This window comes from Styela clava, chromosome 13 (genome assembly GCF_964204865.1).
Source record: "Styela clava chromosome 13, kaStyClav1.hap1.2, whole genome shotgun sequence".
NCBI classification, from domain to species: domain Eukaryota; kingdom Metazoa; phylum Chordata; class Ascidiacea; order Stolidobranchia; family Styelidae; genus Styela; species Styela clava.
Genome location: NC_135262.1, coordinates 13,613,562 through 13,639,422, shown reverse-complemented (window position 1 = coordinate 13,639,422; position 25,861 = coordinate 13,613,562). Strand labels below are relative to the sequence as shown.

The 25,861-nt window shown below is 36.6% G+C and overlaps 3 protein-coding genes across 3 annotated transcripts; all 3 read left to right on the top strand.

Moving 5' to 3' along the window:
* Positions 1-222: 222 nt before the first annotated feature.
* LOC120332324 (acetyl-CoA acetyltransferase, mitochondrial-like) lies at positions 223-3,400 on the top strand. The gene is made up of 2 exons (XM_039399542.2): positions 223-808; positions 1,484-3,400. Exon 2 carries the CDS (start codon positions 1,512-1,514, stop codon positions 2,778-2,780), a length of 1,269 nt encoding a protein of 422 aa, XP_039255476.1. The 5' UTR covers positions 223-808; positions 1,484-1,511; the 3' UTR covers positions 2,781-3,400.
* A 1,605-nt stretch (positions 3,401-5,005) lies between these two features.
* On the top strand, positions 5,006-21,110 carry LOC120333021 (uncharacterized). The gene is made up of 18 exons (XM_039400369.2): positions 5,006-5,246; positions 5,428-5,594; positions 6,094-6,339; positions 6,989-7,136; positions 7,778-7,953; positions 8,289-8,418; positions 9,336-9,406; positions 9,786-9,940; positions 10,318-10,393; positions 12,319-12,352; positions 12,426-12,592; positions 13,095-13,340; positions 13,887-14,034; positions 14,359-14,534; positions 19,204-19,333; positions 19,444-19,514; positions 20,020-20,174; positions 20,470-21,110. The coding sequence occupies exons 1-18, from the start codon at positions 5,231-5,233 to the stop codon at positions 20,552-20,554; spliced, it is 2,397 nt and encodes a 798-aa protein (XP_039256303.1). The 5' UTR covers positions 5,006-5,230; the 3' UTR covers positions 20,555-21,110.
* Positions 21,111-21,821: 711 nt separating this feature from the next.
* On the top strand, positions 21,822-24,263 carry LOC120332133 (uncharacterized). The gene is made up of 4 exons (XM_039399314.2): positions 21,822-21,983; positions 23,256-23,396; positions 23,996-24,097; positions 24,160-24,263. The coding sequence occupies exons 1-4, from the start codon at positions 21,932-21,934 to the stop codon at positions 24,243-24,245; spliced, it is 381 nt and encodes a 126-aa protein (XP_039255248.1). The 5' UTR covers positions 21,822-21,931; the 3' UTR covers positions 24,246-24,263.
* Positions 24,264-25,861: the final 1,598 nt, after the last annotated feature.

Here is a 25,861-nt window from a genome sequence, read left to right as displayed (position 1 = left end):
AATGACTAACCTAAAATTAGCTTTCATTATCTGTAAGCCGCATGTGAATTATTGTTTTTATATAAAATGTTTTATGATGGTTAGCATGAACTCTCCGTAACACTCACAAAATAAGCCTCAACAACTTGCAATGGTGAAACATGGAAAGAATTTTTAAGGGTCAAGGGTCGCGCAGGATGGCGAAAGGGGGCGTGTCCTTTGCTGTGCCCAATGATAATTCTCATTTCTGTGCCCGATGAGAGAATGGAGAGATAGATAGTTTATTTCGAAAACTCTATAACAAACATAAATTAAAAATAGAGAATTCTGCAGGGCAAGCAAAACCTATAAAAAATTTAAAACATGAGAAGTATCTCATGTGGTTAAGAAGGAGAAGGATAAGTTGCTTTATTACCGATTCAGTAATTTATTTTCGTCGTGCAAGAAACATTAAACATACCGTAGTAAATCAAGGAAAAGAAAAACAACACCAGGCACACAATGTTTCGACTGCAATTAAGGAGGAGCCGCGAAAGACTACGGTATCAAGTCATCGTGTCAGCGACACCATAAATGCTGAATGACGTTAAAAACGTCAAATGATTACAGGATTAAAGTAGATTTAAATATGTCCAGGGGAAAAATTTGAAAAACGTAGATCGAGACGAGATATAGGCTAACTGACATGCAAAAATTTCAACGTTTTTGCCTCCGAATTTTCCACTGCAACGCCAACTGTGTGTGCTAAAAAGATGCTAGAATAATCAGATAATGGGAGAAGTTGATCAAGAAATCCAGAATACAACTGTACATCCAAGACAGCAAAAAGGTACCGTAGCGGTAATAGTTTATATCTTTATCAGTGTATTCACCTTTTTATCCTAGCAAAAAATAAAGCGAGAAATACTGAAATATACACATGCTTTCATAAAAAGTCTGGTCAAGCCTCAGGTACGGTACCGTACTGGTATAGTAGTCAGAATGCTTCAAGTATGATTACTGATTTACAGCGATGTTATGCTATTTTACTTTGCTCATGCTGTATCAGTACCTTACCTCTGTCTGTCTGTAACCTTCAACCACTGGTATAGTATAATAAATAATACTGTAATAAGTAGTCGATAGGCCTACTGCTACAACAGTTTTTGAATTAATGTTTCCTATAACAGTATAAAATGTTTTTTGACTGATTGAAATTGGGCTATAGGTATAGTATTATATCAAAGTACAATGCTTTTGATCAACCATACCACAAAATTACTTTTAAAAATGGAATGATTTGGTAGAAAACTTCCATCCTACTTTTCATCATGAGATTAAGTGCTACTTACTGACTGAAGTTTGTCAAACCCATGCCACAGTTCATCTAAAATCTAGCTATTATTTGACCATCTGACTTTGCAATCTGTATTTTCTATCCCAATATTGCGATTGGTGATGCAATTATTTATAAGTCAATGATCAATGATGCATTCATTTCTCATACGTTTTTATTTTTTTTTAGTTAGCAAATTAATACTCCAGAAATAATAATGAGAATATATACAGGAAGAGGACCAACAGTGCAAGCATTTAAAACTTGCATTAACTCACTCTTGAGCAGAAATATGTCCAATTCTACTGGAGTTAACAAGGTTGTAATTGCAAGTGCGATGCGAACACCCATTGGATCATTCCAGGGTTCCTTGTCTTCCATACCTACCACAGAATTGGGATCAATAGCCATAAAAGCCGCGATCGACAAGGCAGGAGTTCCCATGAATGAAGTGGGAGAAGTCTACATGGGGAATGTACTTCAGGCAGCAGAAGGACAAGCTCCAACAAGGCAAGCTGCCCTTGGTGCAGGATTACCAACATCTACACCTTGCACAACAATAAACAAAGTCTGTGCATCGGGGATGAAAGCCATTATGCTCGCCTCACAGTCACTAATGTTAGGCCATCAAAGTGTAATGGTGGCTGGGGGAATGGAAAGTATGTCTAATGTCCCCTTTACAATGCCTAGAACACCTCCAACATATGGAGGTGTACAACTCCAAGACCTTATTGTTGGCGATGGACTGACGGATGTTTACAATAAATTTCACATGGGGTGTTGTGGTGAAGATACTGCTGAAAAATTCAACTTTTCCAGAGAAGATCAAGACAATTACGCTATATCTTCTTATAAAAGAAGTGCTGCAGCTGTAAAGGCAGGGCATCTCAGTGCAGAAATTACTCCGGTTACTATCCCTGGAAAAAGAGGAAAGCCAGATGTTGTTGTTGCAGAAGATGAGGAATACAAAAGGGTGAATTATGACAAGTTACCAACACTGAGGGCTGTTTTCAAAAAGGATAATGGAACCGTCACAGCTGGGAATGCAAGCACTCTCAATGATGGTGCTGCTGCATTGGTATTAATGACCAGTGATGCGGCAGATCGTTTGAATGTCAAACCACTTGCCAGAGTTGTTTCATTTGCTGATGCAGCATTAGAACCAATTGATTTTCCAACAGCACCCGCTTATGCCATTCCAAAAGCTCTCGACATGGCTGGACTCAAGGCCCATGATATCGCATTGTGGGAAGTAAATGAAGCTTTTAGCGTTGTCGCTCTTGCAAACATCAAATTGTTAGGCATTGACTCTGAAAAAGTCAATGTAGATGGAGGTGCTGTGTCACTTGGACATCCAATAGGAATGTCTGGAGCACGAATCGTCGGTCACTTGGTTCATAGATTGAAACCAGGAGAATATGGATGTGCCGGAATCTGTAATGGAGGAGGTGGTGCGAGTGCTATTGTTATTGAGAAACTACAGTAATCAATTTAGATATTCTAGTTGTTATTTTAAATTATTGCACTTGGTTCATTTTTTGCATTGACTCGCGGAGTCATTTCATTATAAAAGTTCACACTTATTGATGCCTGATGAATGTTGGTATCTGACATCCTCATTATACGCTATGTCTCAAATTTAGCATCTCAATAGCATCTATTTGAAAAATATTGTAGGTCTAGTATAAACTTAAAATATGCTCCATGTGACCCGAAATGAAGCATGGTATATCATTGCGCCATGCGCTGCCAAACACATTTTCAGCTACCTCTTGTAATCTGGTCGAAATCCAGTTTGATAATGCAGCTTTGCAATAAAGAATTGGTTATAAAGTATTTGTGTTGTATTTTTGTAGAAACTGAATGAGACAGTTTGTGATTTATTTTTAAATTACTTTAGCTGGATTCTGTTTGCTGATATATTTTTCCTAGAAGTTTCATTTACGTTTTGCAACCATTTCATGAAGTTCCTTGATATACACAAAATAGTAAGCTTAATAATTGTGTTTTCGGTAGTTTACTTCGTATTTTAAAAAATAAAAATCGAATTAATTGGGTGTGTTATTATTGGTGTTTAACCAATGAAATAAAAGGTTGGAGACTGTGTGTACAACTCGTTTTTTATAGTGCAGACTTACTTCCCTGTCAAAGTTATCCAAGCTACATAAATAAGCGTGCAATTTTCATCATCTCGGCTGGTTCATTTGGAGAAAGGAATATTGATAACGAGCCAGGAAACGTCGTGTTCTCGGTAAATCACTCAAGAATATAGCAAGATGGTGTTGAGGAAGGGGTAGAAATTTATGATTGCCACAAAATTGCATTTCAAAAAAGGATGTTGAAAATTGGAAAGGGTGTGGGGTACACAACCATACCAGCATCTGAGTATTAATTAGTGACTTAAAGTTTGAATAAGGAAAAAATATCTAATATGCGCGTTCCAAAAATGGTAAGGCCAAGAAGCTGAATATTATATACCAGGTCAATGCTCCGGATAATTACATTCGAGAGAATTGCTGGAAACCTCTCCGTTCACGTAACCGCTGGTCCGTCACGGCTTCCTCCACACCATCAAGTCCATACATCTGAAACAAATAACGCTCGCCACCACACCTCTGATTACCTCGCCTGGATTCGCTGGTTTGAATCATGTGGCCTGTCGGGATAATTATGCGGGAGCGGATTGCTGGACTCCTCGTCGCCGTGTTCATGTAACCGCTGGTCGGTCATTTCTTCCTCTCCCATCAACCGGGCGAGGAGCCGTGGTTCGCCATCGCCATATGATCAAGCCGTCTTATCGGTATTCCTCTCCACGGGGATGAATAAATGTATGTCCTACCAGTCTATATCGAGTATGGAAATAGTTCAATCAATCAAATTTATTTTGGTCACTTTGAGTTTGAACCAGCTTTGTTTCCCCGCGAATTTCCTTCCCGAATAAAACTGTGTACATTATCATTTTTTCGTCATTTGTGCTTGTGATATTTATTTTTTACTGGTTGGAAATAAAAATAAACTGGTATATAACAAATCAACACTAGACGGACAAACAAAATTATTAAAAATATTAAACCACACAAAATAAACCCACACGGTACACGTTACCCTGTTATTTGTCTCAGACACATGACCAGCGATTATCTGAACATGAGTTAGTCACGTACCATGCCAGTAAATAATCCCCACGCGATTCGAACCTGCGAATACGTGTCGGGTACAGTGACCAGAAGCGTAAATAAATACTAACACAGTAACAACAAGTGCGACACCGGGATGGAATGATACGGTTTCGCATCTTATCAGTTCATGACGTGCTAACTGCTAGCATATTTACCCTGGGGAGAGGAAAATAGGCGAACAAAACCAAATAGTAAATTCATTTCTAATGCATGGCATTTTCTTGAATGGATAGAGATAATGTGACATTTTTGTAACACAGATAAATTTGAAATATATGAAAGTATTGCAAAATCACCCATCCTCCGCCTGGTTTACGCAGAACTCGGGAGGTTGTCGGCTGTCGCCATCCCGCGGAGCATAAAGTGAAGTTTTATTCTCTTTTTATCTCACTTCGCGAGTCATTTCAGATGCATGGGATTTTATTGAATGAGCGGAGATTACACGGTATTTTTGTGACACAGATAAATTTGAAATAAATAGTATGAAAGTATAGCAAAATCACCCATCTTCCGTCTGGATTTTCGCAGAACTCGGGAAGATGCCGCCATCCCGCGGAGCAGAAAGTGAAAATTATTCTCCTTTTTATCTCATTTCTCGAGCGAAAAGATCAAAGTCCGTTCACAGGTGAATTAGGGTTCACGAAGTCTTTGCGAAATATTTGATTGTTCATTCAGTGCTTGCGTGTCTTCTCTGTTGGGTGCTGTTATCCGGTTATTATTTTTTCCATTAGAAGATAGGCTATTGCAAGCACGAGACATGTCAGTCAAAAAAGGTACGGTACGGTGATGAATTGTGATTAAAAGTAGCTACGGTAAATATATAGTTTAATAAAGTAAATTCGATATCTGTATATGGATACTGAGATATGGCGAGTGCTGGTACAAAACTACAGAAATGGCGAAGATTGACCAATATTTACCCTATAGTAATTCTGTCTCATCCCTGATTTACAGGTATCTTTATTGTCGCTGCCAAGCGAACGGCTTTTGGTACATATGGTGGTGCTTTAAAAAGTCACAGTGCAAATGACCTTCAAGCTATCACAAATGCAGCAGCTTTAACAGCAGGAAATGTGCAACCAGATGCTATTGATGCAGCATATTGTGGCAATGTCATGCAAGTGAGATTCCGACTTTTGAATTGCACAGTGTATTGATGTCTAAGCTAAATGTTGTAATGTTAAATGGTCCTTCTTATTCTGGCAGTCTGGTGTAGTACACCATATACAACACTATGAAATGCATTTCTAAATTGGGGGTTCAGGCCATATGTAAAATCCATTTCCATCTATCAAAAGTTATTCTAAAAAAAATTTTCGTAAGAAATGATTTTCATTGGTAAAAAAATGATATTTGAAACAAAAAATTTAAATTGAACCAGGCCACATTAAATGGGTTCTATGGCCGGACAGTGGCCCGCAGGCCATATGTTTTACTCTTCCGCCCTATAACTGTATAACAAATTTTTTGGGGCAGTGACTAGTGAGTATACATTTCTGGATTTGGGCGTCCAACAATATATTAGATAATTTCGTTGTACATGTGCTCAGAAAAAGACAACTATTGTTGTATGATCCTTTGAAATTATTAAACTTATTTTATACACTATTTAAAATTCAGAGCTCATCGGACGCAGCTTACATTGCCAGGCATGCAGCATTAAAATGTAAAGTGCCAGTTCATGTTCCAGCTCTTACAGTGAATCGGTTATGTGGATCTGGATTTCAATCAATTATTTCTGGCGCTCAAGAAATTGAGCTAGGTCATATAAATATTGCTCTGTGTGGTGGAGCAGAGAATATGAGTCAAGCTCCATATGCAGTTCGTAATATTAGATTTGGTACAAAATTGGGAATGGATCTAAAGGTTTGTTCAACTTGGATTTACACAGTCCATGTTGCGTTTTTCAACGTTTCACTCTTATGAAAATAGCAACCTTGATTTAATGCCCTAGGAAAGTTTAGTCTTGGCTTGTCCTAAATAAATTTTTACATCTTCTGATATAAAATGCACTTTGGACAAGATTGTATTGATTCAGGCTTGAATCCACTATCCTACGAGGCTACGAGTTTAGCAAAGTAGTGTTTGATGGGTGCAAGTTCCTAACCTTAAATTGAGAGCCACCTCGTCAGAGTCTTGAGTCAAGTCAAATCCCAGGAAATTTTAAGTTCGATTTGCTGCTGCTTTGAGCCGAAAGGAAATAATAGGTTCCATAGACAGCAGTAAATGGATATCGATAAATATGAGACATGAAACTTTTCTCGGCATGGTACTACTCAAATCAAACTACAATCTATTCTTTTACTGACAAAATCTACCTCAGCGTCAATATGTCCTATTTTTTAATTCAACATTTGAATGAATATTCTCCAGTTGTGCTATTTCAAAGTCCCACAATTTGATTGTGAGTGTCAGGTCTCTCTGGTGGTCTTCAGATGAGTCTTTTTATAAGTTTTTGAAGGTCAATAAGTCCCCATCTCCAACATTAATTAATACCAATCTTGTTTCTGGTCAGATGGAAGACACTCTTTGGGCTGGCCTTACTGATATGTATTGTAAAACCCCTATGGGAATAACTGCAGAAAATCTTGCACAAAAATATGGTATTACAAGAGCAGATGCTGATGCCTTTGCATTAAGGTCTCAACAGAGGTGGGGAGAAGGTAAGTTTAGAGTATTATTTTTTTGTGTGTGTGCAATTTGTGAGGCTTGCGACTGCAGGAATGTCCAGAACTAAATCTTTTCTAAATTAATTGTATTCAAAATATTCAATTCCGTTTTATGACTAATTAATGATATATTTTTTTCGAGAATTGTCATCTTGTCCAACCGAAATCTATGGCTCGATTCAAAAACTATAGATATCAATCAAATACTTGATTGCCCTAAATCAGGGGTGTGCAAACTGCGGCCCGCGGGCCAAATTTGGCAAACAGGGAAATATTGTGCGACCCGCAGAGAAGTGCGAATTTTGACTGATGTGCCCGCGAAACGAGTTTTGTTATTTTTGTACGTGCGAGCAATTCCAATCCCTTTTAGTCGCAAAGCCATATTAGCAAAATATGTCATGTCATCTTGTGCCCGAAACTACGAGAAGTTATATCTTGTTTATCAGTGCATCCCGGGCTTCACTCAATAACTTGAATCTGGCCCTCCTGTATAAAGGTTGCACACCCCTGCGTTAAATGACAGTACCTTGATTGTATGTGTTCTTTATTGAACATGGTCAATTTAATTGAAACGTATTCAATATTTCAAATTTTGTTCAAAATTTACTCTACAATAAATCTCATCATTTATTTAGCACATAAAGCTGGTCGTTTTAATGAAGAAATCACACCTGTTACAATTAAAACAAGAAAAGGACCAACAGACTTCAATGTCGATGAACATCCACGTCCAGATACAACTCCAGAGCAAATTGCAAAACTACCTCCAGTGTTTTTAAAAGAAGGAACTGTGAACGCAGGAAACGCCAGCGTATGTGTCATGCCGCTTTTCAGTACTACCGTAGTATGTGTACCATGTTAGGGTTAGAGCATAATTTGATTTTGATTTTTCTTATTTTAGCTCTATTAAGAGTTCAGGGACTGTCTGTGTTAGCCAAATAAAAATATCTCCTGCCCATAGGTTTCAGTTCCTTTAAACGACTGGATGTAAAATAAGTGAAAAAAATTAGTTATCTCCATATTGGTACACATCCTTCTGGAGCGCACCTTTTTTCGATAACCACCACAAATTTTGATGAAACTTACTTAAAATGATCTATTGTAATTTAGACATCATAATCAACTTTTTTTTTATTGATTACTCAGGGAGTATGTGATGGAGCAGCCAGTGTGATAATAGCCAGTGAAGAAGCATGTGCAAAGCATAATTTGAAACCGTTGGCCAGATTAGTTTCATACAACTCAGTTGGATGTGAACCTACTATAATGGGGATAGGTGAGAATTTGTAATATTGCTTTGTCTGCATTGATATCATATATGCTTTTGGTGTGTAAATACAGTTCGAACACCGCATTCGAACATAATTCTTTCAGGATTGGTGTTCGACTGCCGATTGAGTATCGAATATAGCCTCAGCGTTTTTGACTAGAATTTGTTGGCCGATTACCGAATTTTTAGAGTGTAGATTCATTAGACTACATGGGTATCGCTGTAACTTACTCTACCCAAGCAGCCGTGTCATATGTATGTATAATTTACAGCAGCGTGTCCCAAACTGTGTTCCGAGAGCGTCTTCGAAGTGTTCCGTGGAAAAAGAATTAAAAATACGTCTAAAATGGTCGCCATGACTATCTATGGGACGTGAACTGGTCGCCCAACTGACCTTTCGATATCGCGATCACCGTCGGCCTAAAGTGAACTAATTAGGGTGGGGTAGTGGAATTTCCGATAACCGTGGCTATTCCTCCTCCACCTTTGCCTGGTTTTACCTTGAAATGCTGAAAAAATTTCTCATTTTTGCTAAACTCTATTAAGTAGATAAATGAACTTCTATCTTCATTAGACGTTACATTAGAGGCAAACACTAAGTTAGGGAAAGTAAACGACATAGAATGGTAAAATGAATGAATTAATTTATATACACAGCATTTAGATTAATAAACAATAAAACATTTATATCAAATGCAATATGCAAAATATTCAATCATTTTTTAGTTATGTTTAACATAATTCTGGTGGTTGCATTTGGCAACTCGCCACGAGATTGGGAACCGCTACATTAAACCGTTTTTCTTTATCAATTTTACTCTTTCAATTTTTGGTGTTCCGCGAGGCGAGATAAAAAGTGCAAGTGTTCCGTGACCGAAAAAGTTTGGGAAACGCTGATTTACAGTATCTATGTATTGTTACAGGTCCAGTTTCTGCAGTTAAAAATGCGCTTTCTGCGGCCAATCTCAGTCTTGATGATATGGATCTCTGTGAGGTAATTGGTTACACCGATAATTACAATAAAGACAAGTCAATTAAGGAACTTGTCTTTTATTTACCCTGGAACTTGAACCGTCCTCTTTATGTTACACTATTTCCAGATAAAATGAGAGTTTTTAAAAAAATTGATTGACGTTTGCAGGAAGACCTTATGTGTGAATTACAAACCAATTTTGTTATGAATCTGACTTTCAAAGTTAACCACGAGCATTTCCATAACTTTATAGCTACCCTAACCCAGAACATACCACCAAATTGAATTAATATGCGAGAAATATGGCTCAAATCAGCTATTCAATTGAAAATAAATATCATAAATTCACCCCTGATGTAAAAATTCAATTTTAAGATCTGATTTTTGCAATCTATTTCAGGTCAATGAAGCTTTTGCGCCACAATATCTGGCAGTAGAAAAAGAATTGGGACTCAATCCTGATAAAACTAACGTAGATGGTGGAGCAATTGCACTTGGTCATCCTCTTGGTGCTTCTGGAACAAGAATAACGGCACATCTTGTGCATGAAATGAGGTAGATGTACATATATATTATATATTGCTAGTAATGTTTCTCAAACATGAAATATATGCATGTCACATAAAAAAATAGATTAAATATCTCGTAGGGATCTCTTCTCGTATTTCCTGCGGTCATATACTTAGCTGTACTGCAAAGATTTATTTTATGGAAAAACTGTATGTTATGCTCAGTGTTAGGTGGGATTGTCATCTCACCCTTGTTGATTGTTTTAGTCCAGTATCTAACTGTAAACAGCTTGAAACCCTGTGCTATTTTAGGCGGTCTGGGACACTTGTCTTTATTCTTTGACTGGTAATTTAAAAGATCTCTTCCATCCACCTACCTCCCAGTGGCTCCTGAGTTTATCTAACTTGTTATATTAATTACAGGCGCCGTGGAGTAAAGTATGCTGTTGGCTCTGCGTGTATTGGCGGTGGACAAGGCATCGCACTTATTTTGGAGAATGCCTCATAATTCGTGATGTTTGGCATTTCAGCGTTACTTAATTTTCAACCACTTTCGCTATATCAAACATGGAACGATTAATTAATTTTCACGGCCAAGACTGAATATGATTTAATCCCTCGCATATGGTTATTTATAATTTAATATTTATCAGATTGTTTTTGAAAAATCGTTTGCAATAAAAATCGTCCAGATACATTTTTAACTATGTTTCTACTAGATCGTGGGTTTACCATTTGAGAAGGAAATCGTACCAGGTCGGGGTCGTTCGTAAACGGGCGTCCGTGAGCAGTAGAGATTGAAAAACGAGATTGATGCATTGTGAAGGCTTGGAGCAGCTAAACTACGTTTTTTCTGAAAGAAGCTGGTATACCAGCAGGTGTAGGACTCTGACTAACAGTTTTTGTTAACACAAGGGTTGACTTTACTATTTCGACTCTTACATCAATGGACGTTTACATCCGAGACAACGATTGTAGGGCTCTAACTAACAGTTTTTATTAACTCAAGGGTTGACTTTACTATTTCGACTCTTACACCAATGGACGTTTACATCCCGAGACAATGATTGGCTACATTTCGAGCTTAAAACCGACGGACTTTTTTACCTATGGGCATAAGCATCCACGGGAATATTTACCCATGTAGGCTATATATGTGGATAGATAGGATTCACGGTAAAACGGCTTAATCATATGGTGAACCACGGCCTCTCGTCCTGTTACAGTCCATGTCGGATAGGATAGAATTTACATATGTATCCCGGGGAAGAGGAAAGTGATAAAACGGCTTAACCATATGGCGAACCACGGCCTCTCGTCGGTTACCATTCCATGTCGGGTATGGGATTAATTAGATGGAATTAGTTAGTCAGTTATTTGTTTTCAGATGTATGGACTTGATGGTGGAGAAGCCGTAACTGACCGTCTGTTACGTGAACCACCTTGAGACGGCGCGGAGTTCAACAATCAATGGCTCAACGGGCTAAGCGTTAGGAATACGCTCGCCACCGCACCTCTAATTACTCTGCATGGGGTCGCAGGTTCGAATCCCATGCAGGGATGGTTATGTGCGAGAGGATTGCTAGACCCCTCGGCGTCGTTGGGTGGTTCACGTAACCGCTGGTCGGTTACGGCTTCCTCCACCACCAACTCCATGCTTCCGAAAACAAACTATGTAACTAATCCCATACCCGACTTGGAATTACAACCGGACGAGAGGCTGTGGTTCGCCATATGGATAAGACGTCTTATCGGCTTTCCTTTCCCCGGGATAAATATGTAAATCCTATCCTATCCAATCATCTCGCACATCACCGAATGGGATGCGAACCCAGCGTATTACTAACGCTCAGCACGATGCGCCACACCGCCGATCTATAATAAACTCAAGGACATTTGCAAGAAGAGTGGAATATCTCAAATATATTATGTAAATCTTGAAAATCCAAAATTCTACTTCTCAGAAATAAAAAATATCGTTCCAAATTGCGTCCATGATTGGCTATCTGAGACCGGGTCGTACATAGGCTACCGCGTAATTTGCCAGCCAGTTTTAATTAATAAGTAGTGGGTATTTGTCAGATAATCGTCTCAACTTCAGACGATGTGTTTTTAATCGTGACGGCCAGTCTTTTTGCAAATGACTAATTTCAGTCATGGACACTGATGATGGTTGTGCATCGATCACGATCTGCCAAACGTGCCTTACGGAAATTCAGTCACACAACGTCTTACGCAACCATATTATTAAAGATTCTTGGACATTTGCTCGGTTATTGGCAATATTTGGTGAGCAGTTACAAGACGAGGTCGTTTTGCGTTTGATGCTTAGTTGGGATAAATAGTTCCTTTCAACATAATATGTGTCCATAAGATTGCTCAAGCAGTTTGATCCCAAATTTACTGAGTTGTCACAATTGAGAGATTCTGGAACTTCAAAACATGTCAATCAAAAAAGGTTAGAAATTTACAACTATTTCTAGATCCAGACTGATAAAGCAACTCATGATATTGTGGTCTCTTTATTTCAGGAATCTTTATAGTCGCGGCCAAGCGAACTGCATTTGGTACATACGGTGGGGCGTTGAAAGAACACAGTGTGGTTGAATTGCAAGCGATCGCAAATGCAGCAGCTTTACATGCTGGAAACGTGAAACCCGATGTGATTGATGCAGCATTCTGTGGCAGTGTCATGCAAGTGAGATTCATCTTCTACTTTTTTAGAAACTAGAGCCATACCGATCATTTTGCGTGGTTTTGTCAAAAAAAATTCGTTCACTACCATGCATTCCCGCCTACTGAGAAGCGTTGACAACTAAAAAAGGTGCATCCTTGCTCCTTGACAACTGCATGAATCAATTCGAATCAAAATTATTTAAAATAAAGCGTACGGAAACAGTATGTAGAAGTTTGTAAACCATACTATGTGCTCTAAATTAAACCTTCAGCAACACAGATGACATGCATCAATTTGTACTATCAGAGTGAACTAAACAATATAGTTGGCATAAACAATATAGAATTTTATCATGAATAAATTCACAATTTCACTTTTTGTTAATTTAGTTGGTAAAATTTTCCCATGTTTATAATATCTACTAGTTTACAAAATCCATAGGCAGCGAAATTATGGTTATCACCATGTTTATAATATTATTGTATTATTAGTTCCAGAATAAAAAATTTCTTGCAATTTTCAGACATGCACGGATGCAGCGTATATTGCAAGACATGCAGCATTAAAATGTAAAGTGCCCGTCCATGTCCCAGCGCTCACGGTAAATCGGTTATGTGGTTCCGGATTCCAATCAATTATTTCTGGCACACAAGAAATTGAGCTGGGTCTTATAAATGTTGCTTTATGTGGTGGATCAGAAAATATGAGTCAGACTCCTTATACCGTATATAATGCTAGATTTGGCACCAAACTCGGAATAGATTTGAAGGTATAGAGTTTATTGAGCTCTTTGTTTATCCATACTCTTTTGAGTATAGAAATATTGCCTAAAAGCTGACATTACACTATAATGCTCAAATTTCAACATACTTTAAACATAACAGACTTTCCAAATTTCATGCAGATAAGCAATAAAATCATTGATATTTCATATTACTTACCCACAATTTTGAATGAGCAAAACATTGTCACGATTATTTAAAGCACAGGTCCGTGCTCGTGGTTTTATCATAATCTCTAGAAATCACGTCACGTGTGGCATATCATAGCATGAAATTGCATATGCCATATGTATAATATATCAGGACCAAATAAAACTTTCTTGGACCTTTGTAGTCCACTGATTAAAACGAGCATTGAAATGAATCCGGCATGGATTAGATGGGTGATTTTGAGAATATTCTGCTACTTAGTTTTTCGATAAAGATTGCAAGAGTTTATCTTTGTATAGGGTAGCGTCGGTGGGCCTATTTACGCAGGTACAGAAACCGCTCTGTATTCACATGAATGTTGTAAATGATATTTTCTGCTTAAGATGGAAGATGCACTTTGGGCTGGCCTTACTGATTCATATTGCAAAACACCCATGGCAATTACAGCAGAGAAACTGGCGGAAAAGTATGGTATCACACGTGTAGACGCTGATGCTTTCGCATTAAAGTCTCAAAAAAGATGGGAAGAAGGTGGGTTTTCAAGATATCTTATTATTTAGATGCAAAATCAAGCATATACCATGCTGTCATAGTTGGTATGTTTGCGATCTTAAACTTTGGAGGTCAATCTCTACAAAATATCGGCTGTGAAACTTGGAGAGTCAGTAGTTCTGCGGTTTCAATTCTCAAGTTATAAAATTAATAAATCCGTCGTGTTTATTTCCACATGAAACTCGGTTTGAACAAGTCCGTAAGGAAGGGTTGTTACTGTTGGTCAAATTGGTGTAGTAGTAGTATTTCTTTTGCGTCAAATTACAATCGGTAATCATGAATTAACATTCATCAATCACTCAGCACACAAAGCTGGCCGATTCTTGGAAGAAATTACCCCCATCACAAGTAAAACGAGAGAGGGTCCAAAAGAATTTGACGTGGATGAACATCCCAATCCTGGTATAACGGCAGAAGAAATTGCAAAACTGCCACCGGCGTTTTTAAAGGACGGAACTATAAATGCAGGAAATGCAAGTGTAAGTTAAATTTTTGTCTGCATCGATCATTCAATGCATAGTGTATAAAGCAGGAAAAGCGAATTTAATTTGTGATGCCATTAGTTTATATATATATATATATTACGTATTTTTGATTGGGAATGAACATTTGCAATAATAAGAATCCAACAAGAGAATATGTGAACACGGAGAGCAAAACGAAATATTTGATCACCAATTCCCAAAAATCATATGCGGTAACTTACCAGTAACTGTATCAGGGTACCGTGACGGTGCAGATAGCTTTTCCAGGTCCTGTGATCCCATAAAAAAACGAATGAACGTTCTTCTGAAAAATTAACCTTAAATTAAGAAACGTTTCAAAATTTTAACAGCGACATTGTGGCAAGATGGGAAATTATATTTCAAGCAGTCAACTTTATCTGTCAGAAAAGTAACAGGCGGACATTTATTATGAAAGGCATTAATATTGGCGCGAAATGTAGTTCATGCAAAATACAATTGCTTTTTTGGATGGGTGGCACAAATATTGGGTAAAACTAGCCATTTTCAAATTTTTATCATGTGCGTGAGACCGAAAGATGCGTGACGACTAGGGCTGGGCATTTCGAATCGAATTGAATATAAAATTATTCGAATCGGTTCAGAGCAAAATTTTGAATCGCCGCCATCTTTTTTTTCCACCAATGGTCGAGCTAAATTTCTCATTTTTGGACACGTTTAGTGGACATAACGATCGTTTCAATATTATGTTGTTGGACACGTTTAGTGGACATAACGATCGTTTCAATATTACGTTGTTATTGTTATTTGTCTCCATCATTTTTAAAAAATCGCTTTTCTCTTCGAATACTAGACCAATTGCTTCGAAATTTTCAGTGGTTGAAGATAAAATTTTTCTCCAGAAGGCTATTACTTTTTTTTTCGCTATGACGTCATCAAAATTATTGCCATTGGGTGGCGCTACGTGTCCATATATTTGTTCCAAGCTCTCTTGTTATTGTTATTATTTGTCTCCATCATTTTTAAAAAATCTCTTTTCTCTTCGAATACTGGACCAATTGCTTTGAAATTTTCAGTGGTTAAAGATAAAATTTTTCTCCAGAAGGCTATCACTTTTTTTTTCTCGCTATGGCGTCAACCAAATTATTGCCATCGGGTGGCGCTACGTGTCCATATATTTAAGCATAGCTCTCTTGTTTTTATTGAAGCCATATTTTTTCAACGCAATTCAAATATGGGACTCTTTTCTGTAGTGAGTTATTGATGGAAACGTGTTTTTTATTTAACACTCAGCAATCTGCCTGAGTGATGTACTCCATGTTTTCAGTAATTAATGTGTCTGGAAGACCTATATAATAAAAAGTTACATACAATTTATTAAAGTATTCGAGATTCGATTCCTAAAACCTATTTTAGTAAGCAATCAGTACTATATAACTCACGTCATCAAAAAATTCAAGCATTTCTTCCTCAGATAAATCCATTTTCATTCGAAATTTGAATACGCCTAAAATATACAGCAGACGATGCCGTGGTTATGAATTACCCACGCCAACACTAGATGACGCTGTGAACAACAGGTCAGTATACGGCCTTCCAGACTAGTTATATAATGGCTCTGATCTTACTATTGCAGTAATGTAGGTTTTCTTGCAAATTTAGCCTACCGTATTTGTTAATTATGATAAGAGCAAATTGAATTTAGTTTTTATATGCCAGAGAAGAACCGTTCCACGATCGAATAGCAGGCCTACATACAGCAACAGGTACTGCAGTACTGGTAAGGTACCGTACGGTACCGCAGTGAATTACGCTCTCATCTTTTCGTTGCAGTTCTGATGTAAACAACATAAATTTTGTAGCCTACCTTATTTTTTTATTTGATAAGAGGAAATGAATTGAGTTCTTATATGACAAGGCAGAACCGTTCTGCGAACGAATTTCAGGTATTGGTAAGTTACCGTACCGCATCTGATTATCGGGGAATCGATATTTTTTAATTTTGCCCTGGTACCGTAATGAATAAGTGACTTGGATCACTTGGTATTTCAAATCACGTTGAAATTGGAAGTGGGACAAAACAGGCTTTTAGTGGCCGGAATAGGCTACCTGTCAATCAAGTCATCGATCTAGTCACACTAGAGTGATTTTGGCTTGATGTCAGATCATATTGGAAGATATTCTGAACTTGGATAGGACTCTTTTCTGTAGTGAGTTATTGATGAAATCGTGTTTTTTATTTAACACTCAGCAATCTGCCTGAGTGATGTATTCCATGTTTTCAGTAATTCATATACTGCCGGTACGCTACAGAGGTAACGATTGTGGGCATTCACCGGGATAGCCATGAGATCGTTTACATTCTATAATTTTTGGAGCAACAGCTCGTTAAATCAAGAAAGAATTTTCTGAGAAAATTGGGCATTCCATCAGCTTCTTGAATGATTAATGCAAAACACAGGCTTTAATGGTGTGAACAGGTTCACAATACCAGTTCAAATAATACCTGCCATAAACCTATGCTTTAAGAGGTTAATGACGTTTCACACTTGCGAGGGAAAGCGATATGTGTTTTTCATAATGAACGCAGAGCTGCTATGTAGCAACGAAATTGCCTAACGGAGTAATTAGAGAACGTCGTTGTTTAACTCAAGTTAGCGCAGCGGACATGTGAAGAATTGGAGAACATTAAATAAAAAAGCTCATACAATTTTACAGTTCGCGATAAATTCTATCTAATGCCGGAAGCTATCTTTAACTTCTGCAAATATGTCGATATCATATTAGGTTAAAGCAAATCGAAGTTTTTGTTATTTAATTTAAAAGCTTTTCAAAAAAATTTATGTTCATCAATTTTGCCGATTTTTCTACTATAATCGCGATATTTTTTCTCCATCTCATAATTATAATTAGTCTCCTAGCTAGATTGTCTCTCAAACAATACAAAACTTATCTGCATGTAATATAAAGTTCATGAGATATGAGGTTTTAAAGTTGCATAACTCACACGGGATGATACAATAACTATCGCAACTTTCACGAAACTGCACGATACCAGTATTATTCCACTAGGCAAATCGCAAACGAAAAATAATGAATTTACCCAAATAAAATGCAAAACAGTAACAAATTGACGAACGAAATCTTCCGACGAAGCTAAAACAAACCGAGGCTGCTGCGTTCCCGCGATTTTCCGGACACAAATCGGGGTCTCCACTGGGTTTATAGCATTGAGAATGGCTGATAGTCACTTTGGTATCCACCGACGTTCGATGAGCACGAAATCAGCTGATTTGCATTCGCGGAACCGCCACAAGGTGGCAGTTTTGATGACGTCTGGCAAACAAAATACGAATCCGAATCCCATAAAAATCATAAGAATATTTGAAATAAATAAAACTGATAGCTTTCTAGCGAAAAATTCATTCTTTAACCCAGTTGTTCCCAACCACCGTGCCGCGGCAAATCATTCTCCCACGGAATGATTATAGTGTGTGTGTGCCGCGAAGAAATTTTCATTTTTGGATTCATTTCAAGTAATTCCAATTTCCAATAGACGGTTGAAAGTTAGCATATTGACTCACAGACGCGCATTTTAATTTAAAACTTGAAAAAAAGTTGAGAGTAAACTAAGCTGCCCAGGTATTCAGTCGTAATGTAAGCCAAGCACTGAAAACGCTTTTTACCTCGGTTGACGCCGTGAACCTTCTCGCTCCAAAAGAACTCTTAATTATTTTTTTTTTGAATGAAAAGCTTGATAGATTTTGTAAATGCCTTAAAATGAATTGTGGATGTCCAAAATAGAATACTTAAGTGAGATATTTGAACATCTCAATAGTCTGAACAGCAATATACAAAGCAGAAACGAAAACATTCCCACAGCGATCGATAAATTGGTTGCTTTAAAGTTCCAATATGGAAAAATGAATCAATAGTAGATGAGTTGAATACGTTTCCATCACTTCTCAAAACCTGCTTTCCCGAGATGATTTTCATTATTGATGAGCATTCAACATGTTTAGAAAATAAAATTCATGAATATTGAATCAATATTGAAGAATTTGATTGAATTCGCAGTCCTTTCTTAGATTTGTTGGTCACAAATCTCTCCGATTTTTGCTGCCATTAGACGCCTTCTTGATCTCTGTTATGGAAGAGTAACCAACTTTAAACAATAAAGTTATCAATGTCTTCATGGGTGGAAAATGTTCATTTTTGTGATAGGTGTGCCTCGAATATTTAAAGAGCTCAATAGTGTGCCGCTATATAAAAATGTCTAAACGGTTTTACAACTGAAAATTTCGAAGCATTGGTCCAGTAGTTAAAAAGAAAAGAAATTGTTTCCGATTGAATAGGAAAGAGGATATCAAGAACAACATAATAGCAAGAACAATCCATAGGTCCACCACGTGTCCAATAAATAGCAGCATAGTTGATACAGATTTACCATTTGAATTACTTGACGTATTCCGAGTTTTGATTAGAAATTTTTTCGGGTAATTTTTACATTGTAGGCTATCAATGGAAAATAAGGATCTAGTGATCTGATTGGTTAAAATGTACGAATTGGTGGCGAACAGACATAAGCGACACATTGTACAAAATATTGTTGTATATTGACGGGTTTCTACCCTAGTCAGAATTTAAAAACTGCTTCCCAACATATTTGATCTTATTTATTCAGGGAGTATGTGATGGAGCAGCCAGTGTGATAATAGCCAATGAAGATGCATGTACAAAGCATAATTTGAAACCGTTGGCCAGATTAGTTTCATACAACTCTGTTGGATGTGAACCTAGTATAATGGGTATAGGTATGAATTTAAGACATTGGTTATATTCAACGAATATTTTTACCAATATATATTATATATATATAATTACTCCGATCTTCAGTCAGGATAATATATTAACTTTATCACAGGACCGGCTCCTGCGATTCAAAATGCACTTTCCGCGGCTAACCTCAAGCTCGAAGATATGGATTTATGCGAGGTAATAAGCTACGTAACCGCTTTTAAAAGCCCGCGGCTATGAGTAGTAGTTGATCTCTTTAATTCGCAGAGTCATATTTTGGATAAGCAAAAGTCCAAGTCAAAGTCAAATACTTTAATTGACCTGGTAAAAACTTGTTAACGTTTTCGTAGTCAAAGTTTTGTTAATTTTGTTTGAAACCGGTTATCAAACTTGACAGTCTAATTCTATTTTTTAAATGGCTACAATTCTAATTTGGATAGAACTTGTTTCTAACGTCACAGCCCTGTTGACAGCATTGTCACTGTTTCACCATCATTATAGCCAACCAAATACATTTATATTTACAAAAAATGTCTGCGAAAAGTTCAATATTATGATTGTTGTGAGCAAATATGTCGGCATGTGCAATGAAAAGAATTTTCAAATGCCATTGAATAAGTCATATTGGAGAGAACAATTTAAAATTTAGTACGAACATTTTTTTTTCCTAATACATACGCCTCAATAATCAATATTTTTTTAGGTCAATGAGTCTTTTGCTCCCCAATATCTGGCAGTAGAAAAAGAATTAGGACTCAATCCTGATAAAACTAATGTAGATGGTGGAGCGATTGCACTTGGTCATCCCCTTGGTGCTTCTGGAACAAGAATAACGGCACATCTTGTGCATGAAATGAGGTCAGATCGCTTTTACTATCCATTATGTTTATTACAATTTTGCATCATTTATTAATCGAAAATGCATTTCTTTGTCAATTTCATGATTGAGACGTGATTTAGTGTTATATGCGCATAAATTGTATTACAACACTTATTTAAAGCCATGTCCTTTTGTCATAAACTAAGCATAATTCAATCAGAGTTTCTGTAGGTTGATTCTCATGGCGTCTATCAAAGACGTCTATCGTCGTTTAAATTCAAGATGCATATAAATATATAATGATAAATGCCCAAATTATTATTTTATTTGCAGGCGCCGTGGAGTAAAGTATTCTGTTGGTTCAGCTTGTATAGGCGGTGGACAAGGCATCGCACTTATTCTGGAGAATGCCTTATAATTAGAATGCATACATTGATATTTTTCGCTCATCCGTGGGACGTATGATAACGAGCTCGATAAGTAACCGTTCACCCATTATGAAATTTGTCTGAAATAAAATAAGAAGAGAAGACCTGATATTTTCACAAATTTTCTTCTAAGTAATTTCTATATCAGAGATGAGCCATAACCGGTATTTAATTTGTCCCATCTTCCCTCCTTTCCTACATAAGTTGCCAAGAACAATTGACTGGTGTAAGCCATGTCCCACCCTTCAATGGTATAGAACAAGAGGGACTGGTGAAACATGTGGGACACGACATTTCAGAGGCACCCGTGACGATATGTCGCGGACATCAACATGCAAACAAAATCCAAGATTATTGAGCATGTCAATCTGTATCTGTACGTAGTTAGTTTTCTTAGTTATATGACAATATGCGTATTTCGGTCTGAATACTCTATAAACTGGAGACTGTTCACAATGCAAATATGTATAAAATGATTTATCAAAAGAATTATCCCTGCATTGTGTACACAAAAATTTTGCTTTTGAGTAAATAGAAAATATTGTAAAAATCATACGTAATATTATACAATACACAATCAGTATCACGAGTGACTATTTTTACGTAGTAGCAAGGACGAGGTACCTATTGATATTACCTAAATCAAAGTTAGGAATGGAGAAAACATTGCGTTGTTAGTTGTAGTGATTTAAAGCTAACATTATCCAAATCGAACCAAAATAGAATAGTATTGCCCAAAATAATGTGACTCAAGTGGAAACTATAGGAAGTCGGATTTTTTGAAGTCAAAAGGCACTGGAAAGAATTTAGATCTTCAGTTTGGTGGAAATATATACCTTTACTTTATTTGTATAATAATTTTGTTACAGCAGTTTTACTACGTCACTATACAATATCGTTCAAATTATCAACTTTAGTGTGAATGAAAATAAAAAGCTCGTTCTAGAGTTAAATAGAGTTAAATTCCTAATAACGTAACGCCAATAATGTATGTTCATGTAATATTTCCGGGATCATCTAAATTCTAAACATGGTATATATACAATATTGTATATATATAATATAGATAAGGTGGTTTTAATCATAAATACACCAATATATGAAATTTTCCTATGAGCAAAATGGAATTATCAAAAAAATTGATATGATGAGAGCCACACACACACATATATTTATATATATATATATATATATGCTTTTAAGTTATTGAATTATTAGTTGCTATTCTCTGTATTGTTTAGTTATTAATACAAACAGAGATTTGCAATATTTCAACAAGCTGGAGTTGTAATTTAGGTTTAAATAAATTTAGGGATAAGTGAATAACCGGAGAGGCCTATCGGAAAATAACACTCTGAAAGTCAATAATGAAGAGCATACTCTTCAAATGTGTCATATTTGCTGCATTTTATACACAAGGTAACTTGCTTACACGCTAAGTTCAGATGTCGGTATTTATGTACAGTATTTGATTTTAGTATAGAATTTTGTACATATGCCCCGAAAAAGAGAAAGCCAAGATGGCGGCTTAATCAGGTTATATATTTTTCCGGTTATCAAACAGGTATGGAATCAGTTAACGGTTTATTCTTTGCAGTGCTTTAGCCCTGTCGATAGAGAAACCTTGATGAGAGAATAAAATATGGTAATTTTTCTTGTGAATATTATAATACAGGGTTGTCCAACCCAAAGATTTCCGAGTGGTCCGCGCGGTATTATTCGACTCCGGATGTCATTCACAAATCTGAGCCACTTTTGAAACCTCTCATGAAAAATTATTCCCTGTCGTTCAAACGCGCGGGAAGTACCACCCAGCTATCGAAAGCTTTTTAGGTCTTTTTGTGGTCGTTATTGCTGGAAAGAAATGTTTCAATTTATTTTTATCCTCTGCCATGTGTTTCAATTTTTTATCACTGATTTCTGAAAGTCATGTATATCGAAAATTCGCTCCGCATTGCTACATCGTACCGAATATTGACAAACTGGTTGGATTGTTGTATAAAAGCAGTGTCATACTCCACATCGAAATATCTATGTGCGGTACTTGGCTTTACTCTATCTTTGTATTTTCATTGTTCTTATAATATTGGTTTGAAGGTTTTATTTGCTTTTTCTATTAACCTGTAGTCGGTGTAGTGAAAACTAGAACATAGCTATCATGTGAAGTGGCCCGCGCTATCATTCGTAAATATCCATAAAGGTTGGACAACCCTGTTATAATATCTCCTATAGCGTCACATACACAGGGCAATCGTCAATGTTTCGGCGACAGTGCTGACAAACACGACGGGCCTACTAATACGCTATTATTCAATATGGAATATTGGCTTTTACAACTCTTATACGACGAAGTACAATAAATATTCATGATATCATGTTTGCTTTGTGCGAGATCTAATCCGTTTATACACAAATGTACGGCATATATTACATACATCTCATCCAACAACACTAAAAAATCGTCTTTTAAGAAATATGATTGCATTGACTCTCATTGTAGACCAATTTTGTGTCAAATCATATTTGTTGAGATCATAAATCATTTATTTAACGGATTTTTGCTCAATGAGCGCCATGCTTTCACATCACGCACGTCGAAAATAGGCTGACGATAGTTCTATTCCAAATATTTTTGGCCTCCCATTTTGTTCATATATATTTTTATTCATCGAACTTTTTGTTGCATTATAGGTTGTACAATAACGTGTTATGATTGTGTCGATTGTGCTTTTGTAAATAACTCAACCACAGTTGCATCGTCAGAAGATGATCCTTCGATACCCGACAAACGACTAGTTGATGCTTGTTTCACTTTCAATGGTCGAGTCAGTGGTTGGTAAAAATACGTTGTTTTATGTATTTGTCTGAATAGAATGTGTATATATCGTTATTTGAAATCGATATAAAAAAAATGTTGGTCTAAACTAAAGGGATTTAAATTTCGACGATTATCATTTTCCCGTCCACATTTGTGATTGGTCTGTTCATGTCAATTTCCACATTCTCGAAAAATTCTACTTTAATACCATTTTCCAGTACGAAGCTATTCCAGTTTTTTGGATACTTTCAATTTATTATTTTTACACGTCTAGAATGTGGAACCGGATCCCAAATTCTCACCACCATCCAGGGCGCTGATTCAATGACGTGATCATCAACTCATTTTGAATAATTACTCTGAACTGATAAAATTGCAGATACCAAAAATCGAGGCAAAAAGCGCCACGTTTCCATGAAAAAATTAAAATAAAATGTATATGAAAAGTTGTACTTATTAATAAATGGGATGTGGATCCAGAACATTAGGTTAGTACAAAAATCCAGGAAGTTAGCTTCACTTATCTCGTTAAATAGGAAGTTAACAACAAGGAGAACTCGGGGTCACAAATGTTAAGTTTCCAAGCTTTAATAATATACATATTTGTTTGCAGGAGTAAGAACTATCATACGAGGATATGGATGGTCATTAGGAGAATTCTGTATAGAACAAAACCAACAAGGAGCAGTTGGAGAATTTTGCTATTGCTATAAAGGTAGGTTGAACCTTTCGAAGATAATCAACGAGTCAATGAAGAAATTTTGTTTTTCATTTTAGATTTCTGCAATGAAGCGTCCAAGCTGAGTTATCATATTGAAGCAATGATTCTTACTTCTGCAGTTATATGGAAAATAGTTGCCTAAAAAAAGAGTGCTGTTCTTTTCCAATCAATTAAACTAAAATAACCGTGACACAATAGTGCAATTACTAATCTTGAATTATGGAAAATAAATATGTGATCGATACCGTCTTTTGTATCTGATTTGAAAACAGAAACAAAGTTATGAATCAGAATTTAGGACCAGATCGCGATATTTCGAATCTACCATGCTGTTTAGTCCAACGTGTAAAAAATTTAAAAAAAAACTCTAATAAAAATAGATGCTATTTGAGCAACAAAATACCAACATATATTTACTTTAAATAATTTTGTATTCAAATTGGGTATAATATAAAAGCTAAAATTAGTATTTTCCTATTCGTCGACGCACAAAAAACACACAAAAAAAATTTGAAACTCACTTTGACTTTTATTCTAAATATCTCATTAGATATATACTATCTTATCATAAAAATTGTTTTTTATTATTTATCAAATATTTGAGTTGAAACGTCTAGGGCTATAGCACTTTTCAACCCAATAGTCAGTGTTACAAATACAACTGAAATTTGTCGAATGCGCAAAATACGGATCAAAACGATATATAATCGGGCAGTTTACCACACATTTTTTTTTTATGTACGCGGATTGTCGTGGTATATAAGAGTTGTGAGGATTTTATTTTATCGACGCAACCGCAGGTTAAATTTAACACAATTAAATTAATAAAGCAAGACATTTTAAATATGCCCGTATCGGTTACGAATTGATTACTTTGCACAACAAAAAAACCGGACCTCCTGAAGTATGCGCACCAAGATGGCGCACAACCTGAACTCAGGTTGTGTACCAGGATAGGACTCAGGTTATGCGACATCTTGGTGCGCATACTTCAGGAGTACCGAAAAATCATTATTCGTTGTAAAAGTCGGCTCTATGAATATGTAATTTTTTTACTGCTGAACTTTATATGCATTTTCATTGTATGAAATGAAATTGTACTCTACGGCATTTTATATCAGGTATTGAGATTTTTCTAATGGCGATAACAGGTTCGCAAGATTGCAAGAAATACGTATTAAAATGAAATACATCAGGCAGTTTAGCTCATATATTTTTATGTCCACAGATCGCCCTGGACCGATCAGTGATGTTCTTATTTTGACGTAAGAAAAAGCAATTGCGAATTACGTTGGACACATTAAATTAATATATAATGACATGTTAGAATCTGGTAGTTGTCATGAATTGAATATTTTACGCGACAGGACGATCATTATACGCCGAAAAGACTGCTCGTTAAACGAGCGCGTAATCGCGGTGACTGTTACAGACGACAATGAGAATTTCCGATTTTGACGAAAACTGCAGATTCGAGAGAAAATACTAAATGTTCTGAAAATTTACAGCAGTTGTTGTGTTACCATTTAGGCTAGTTGTAAATCGAAATGCGGGAGGGATTTATGGTTAGACCATAACACAGGGGTCGGCAAATGAGGCCCGCGAGCTAATTTGTTGCTGCCCTCGAACGACCCGACATTTAAGACATGAAACAAAAATTGATCCGAAAATTATTATTGTCGCTACACGGATTTATGTGATAACAAGTGCTGCTGTACGCGCTTGTTTTGTAATAAGTAGCGTCAGTTGTATGCCGTT

Excerpts from the sequence above, each read along its gene's own strand:
- LOC120332324 (XM_039399542.2), top strand. The coding sequence starts at position 1,512 with ATGAGAATATATACAGGAAGAGGACCAACAGTGCAAGCATTTAAAACT.
- LOC120333021 (XM_039400369.2), top strand. Across the intron at positions 8,419-9,335 it reads ACCTACTATAATGGGGATAG|GTCCAGTTTCTGCAGTTAAA; the intron begins GTGAGAATTTGT and ends GTATTGTTACAG. Across the intron at positions 12,353-12,425 it reads AAACATGTCAATCAAAAAAG|GAATCTTTATAGTCGCGGCC; the intron begins GTTAGAAATTTA and ends TCTTTATTTCAG.
- LOC120332133 (XM_039399314.2), top strand. The coding sequence starts at position 21,932 with ATGAAGAGCATACTCTTCAAATGTGTCATATTTGCTGCATTTTATACA. Across the intron at positions 21,984-23,255 it reads TGCTGCATTTTATACACAAG|GTTGTACAATAACGTGTTAT; the intron begins GTAACTTGCTTA and ends GTTGCATTATAG. Across the intron at positions 23,397-23,995 it reads TTTCAATGGTCGAGTCAGTG|GAGTAAGAACTATCATACGA; the intron begins GTTGGTAAAAAT and ends ATTTGTTTGCAG.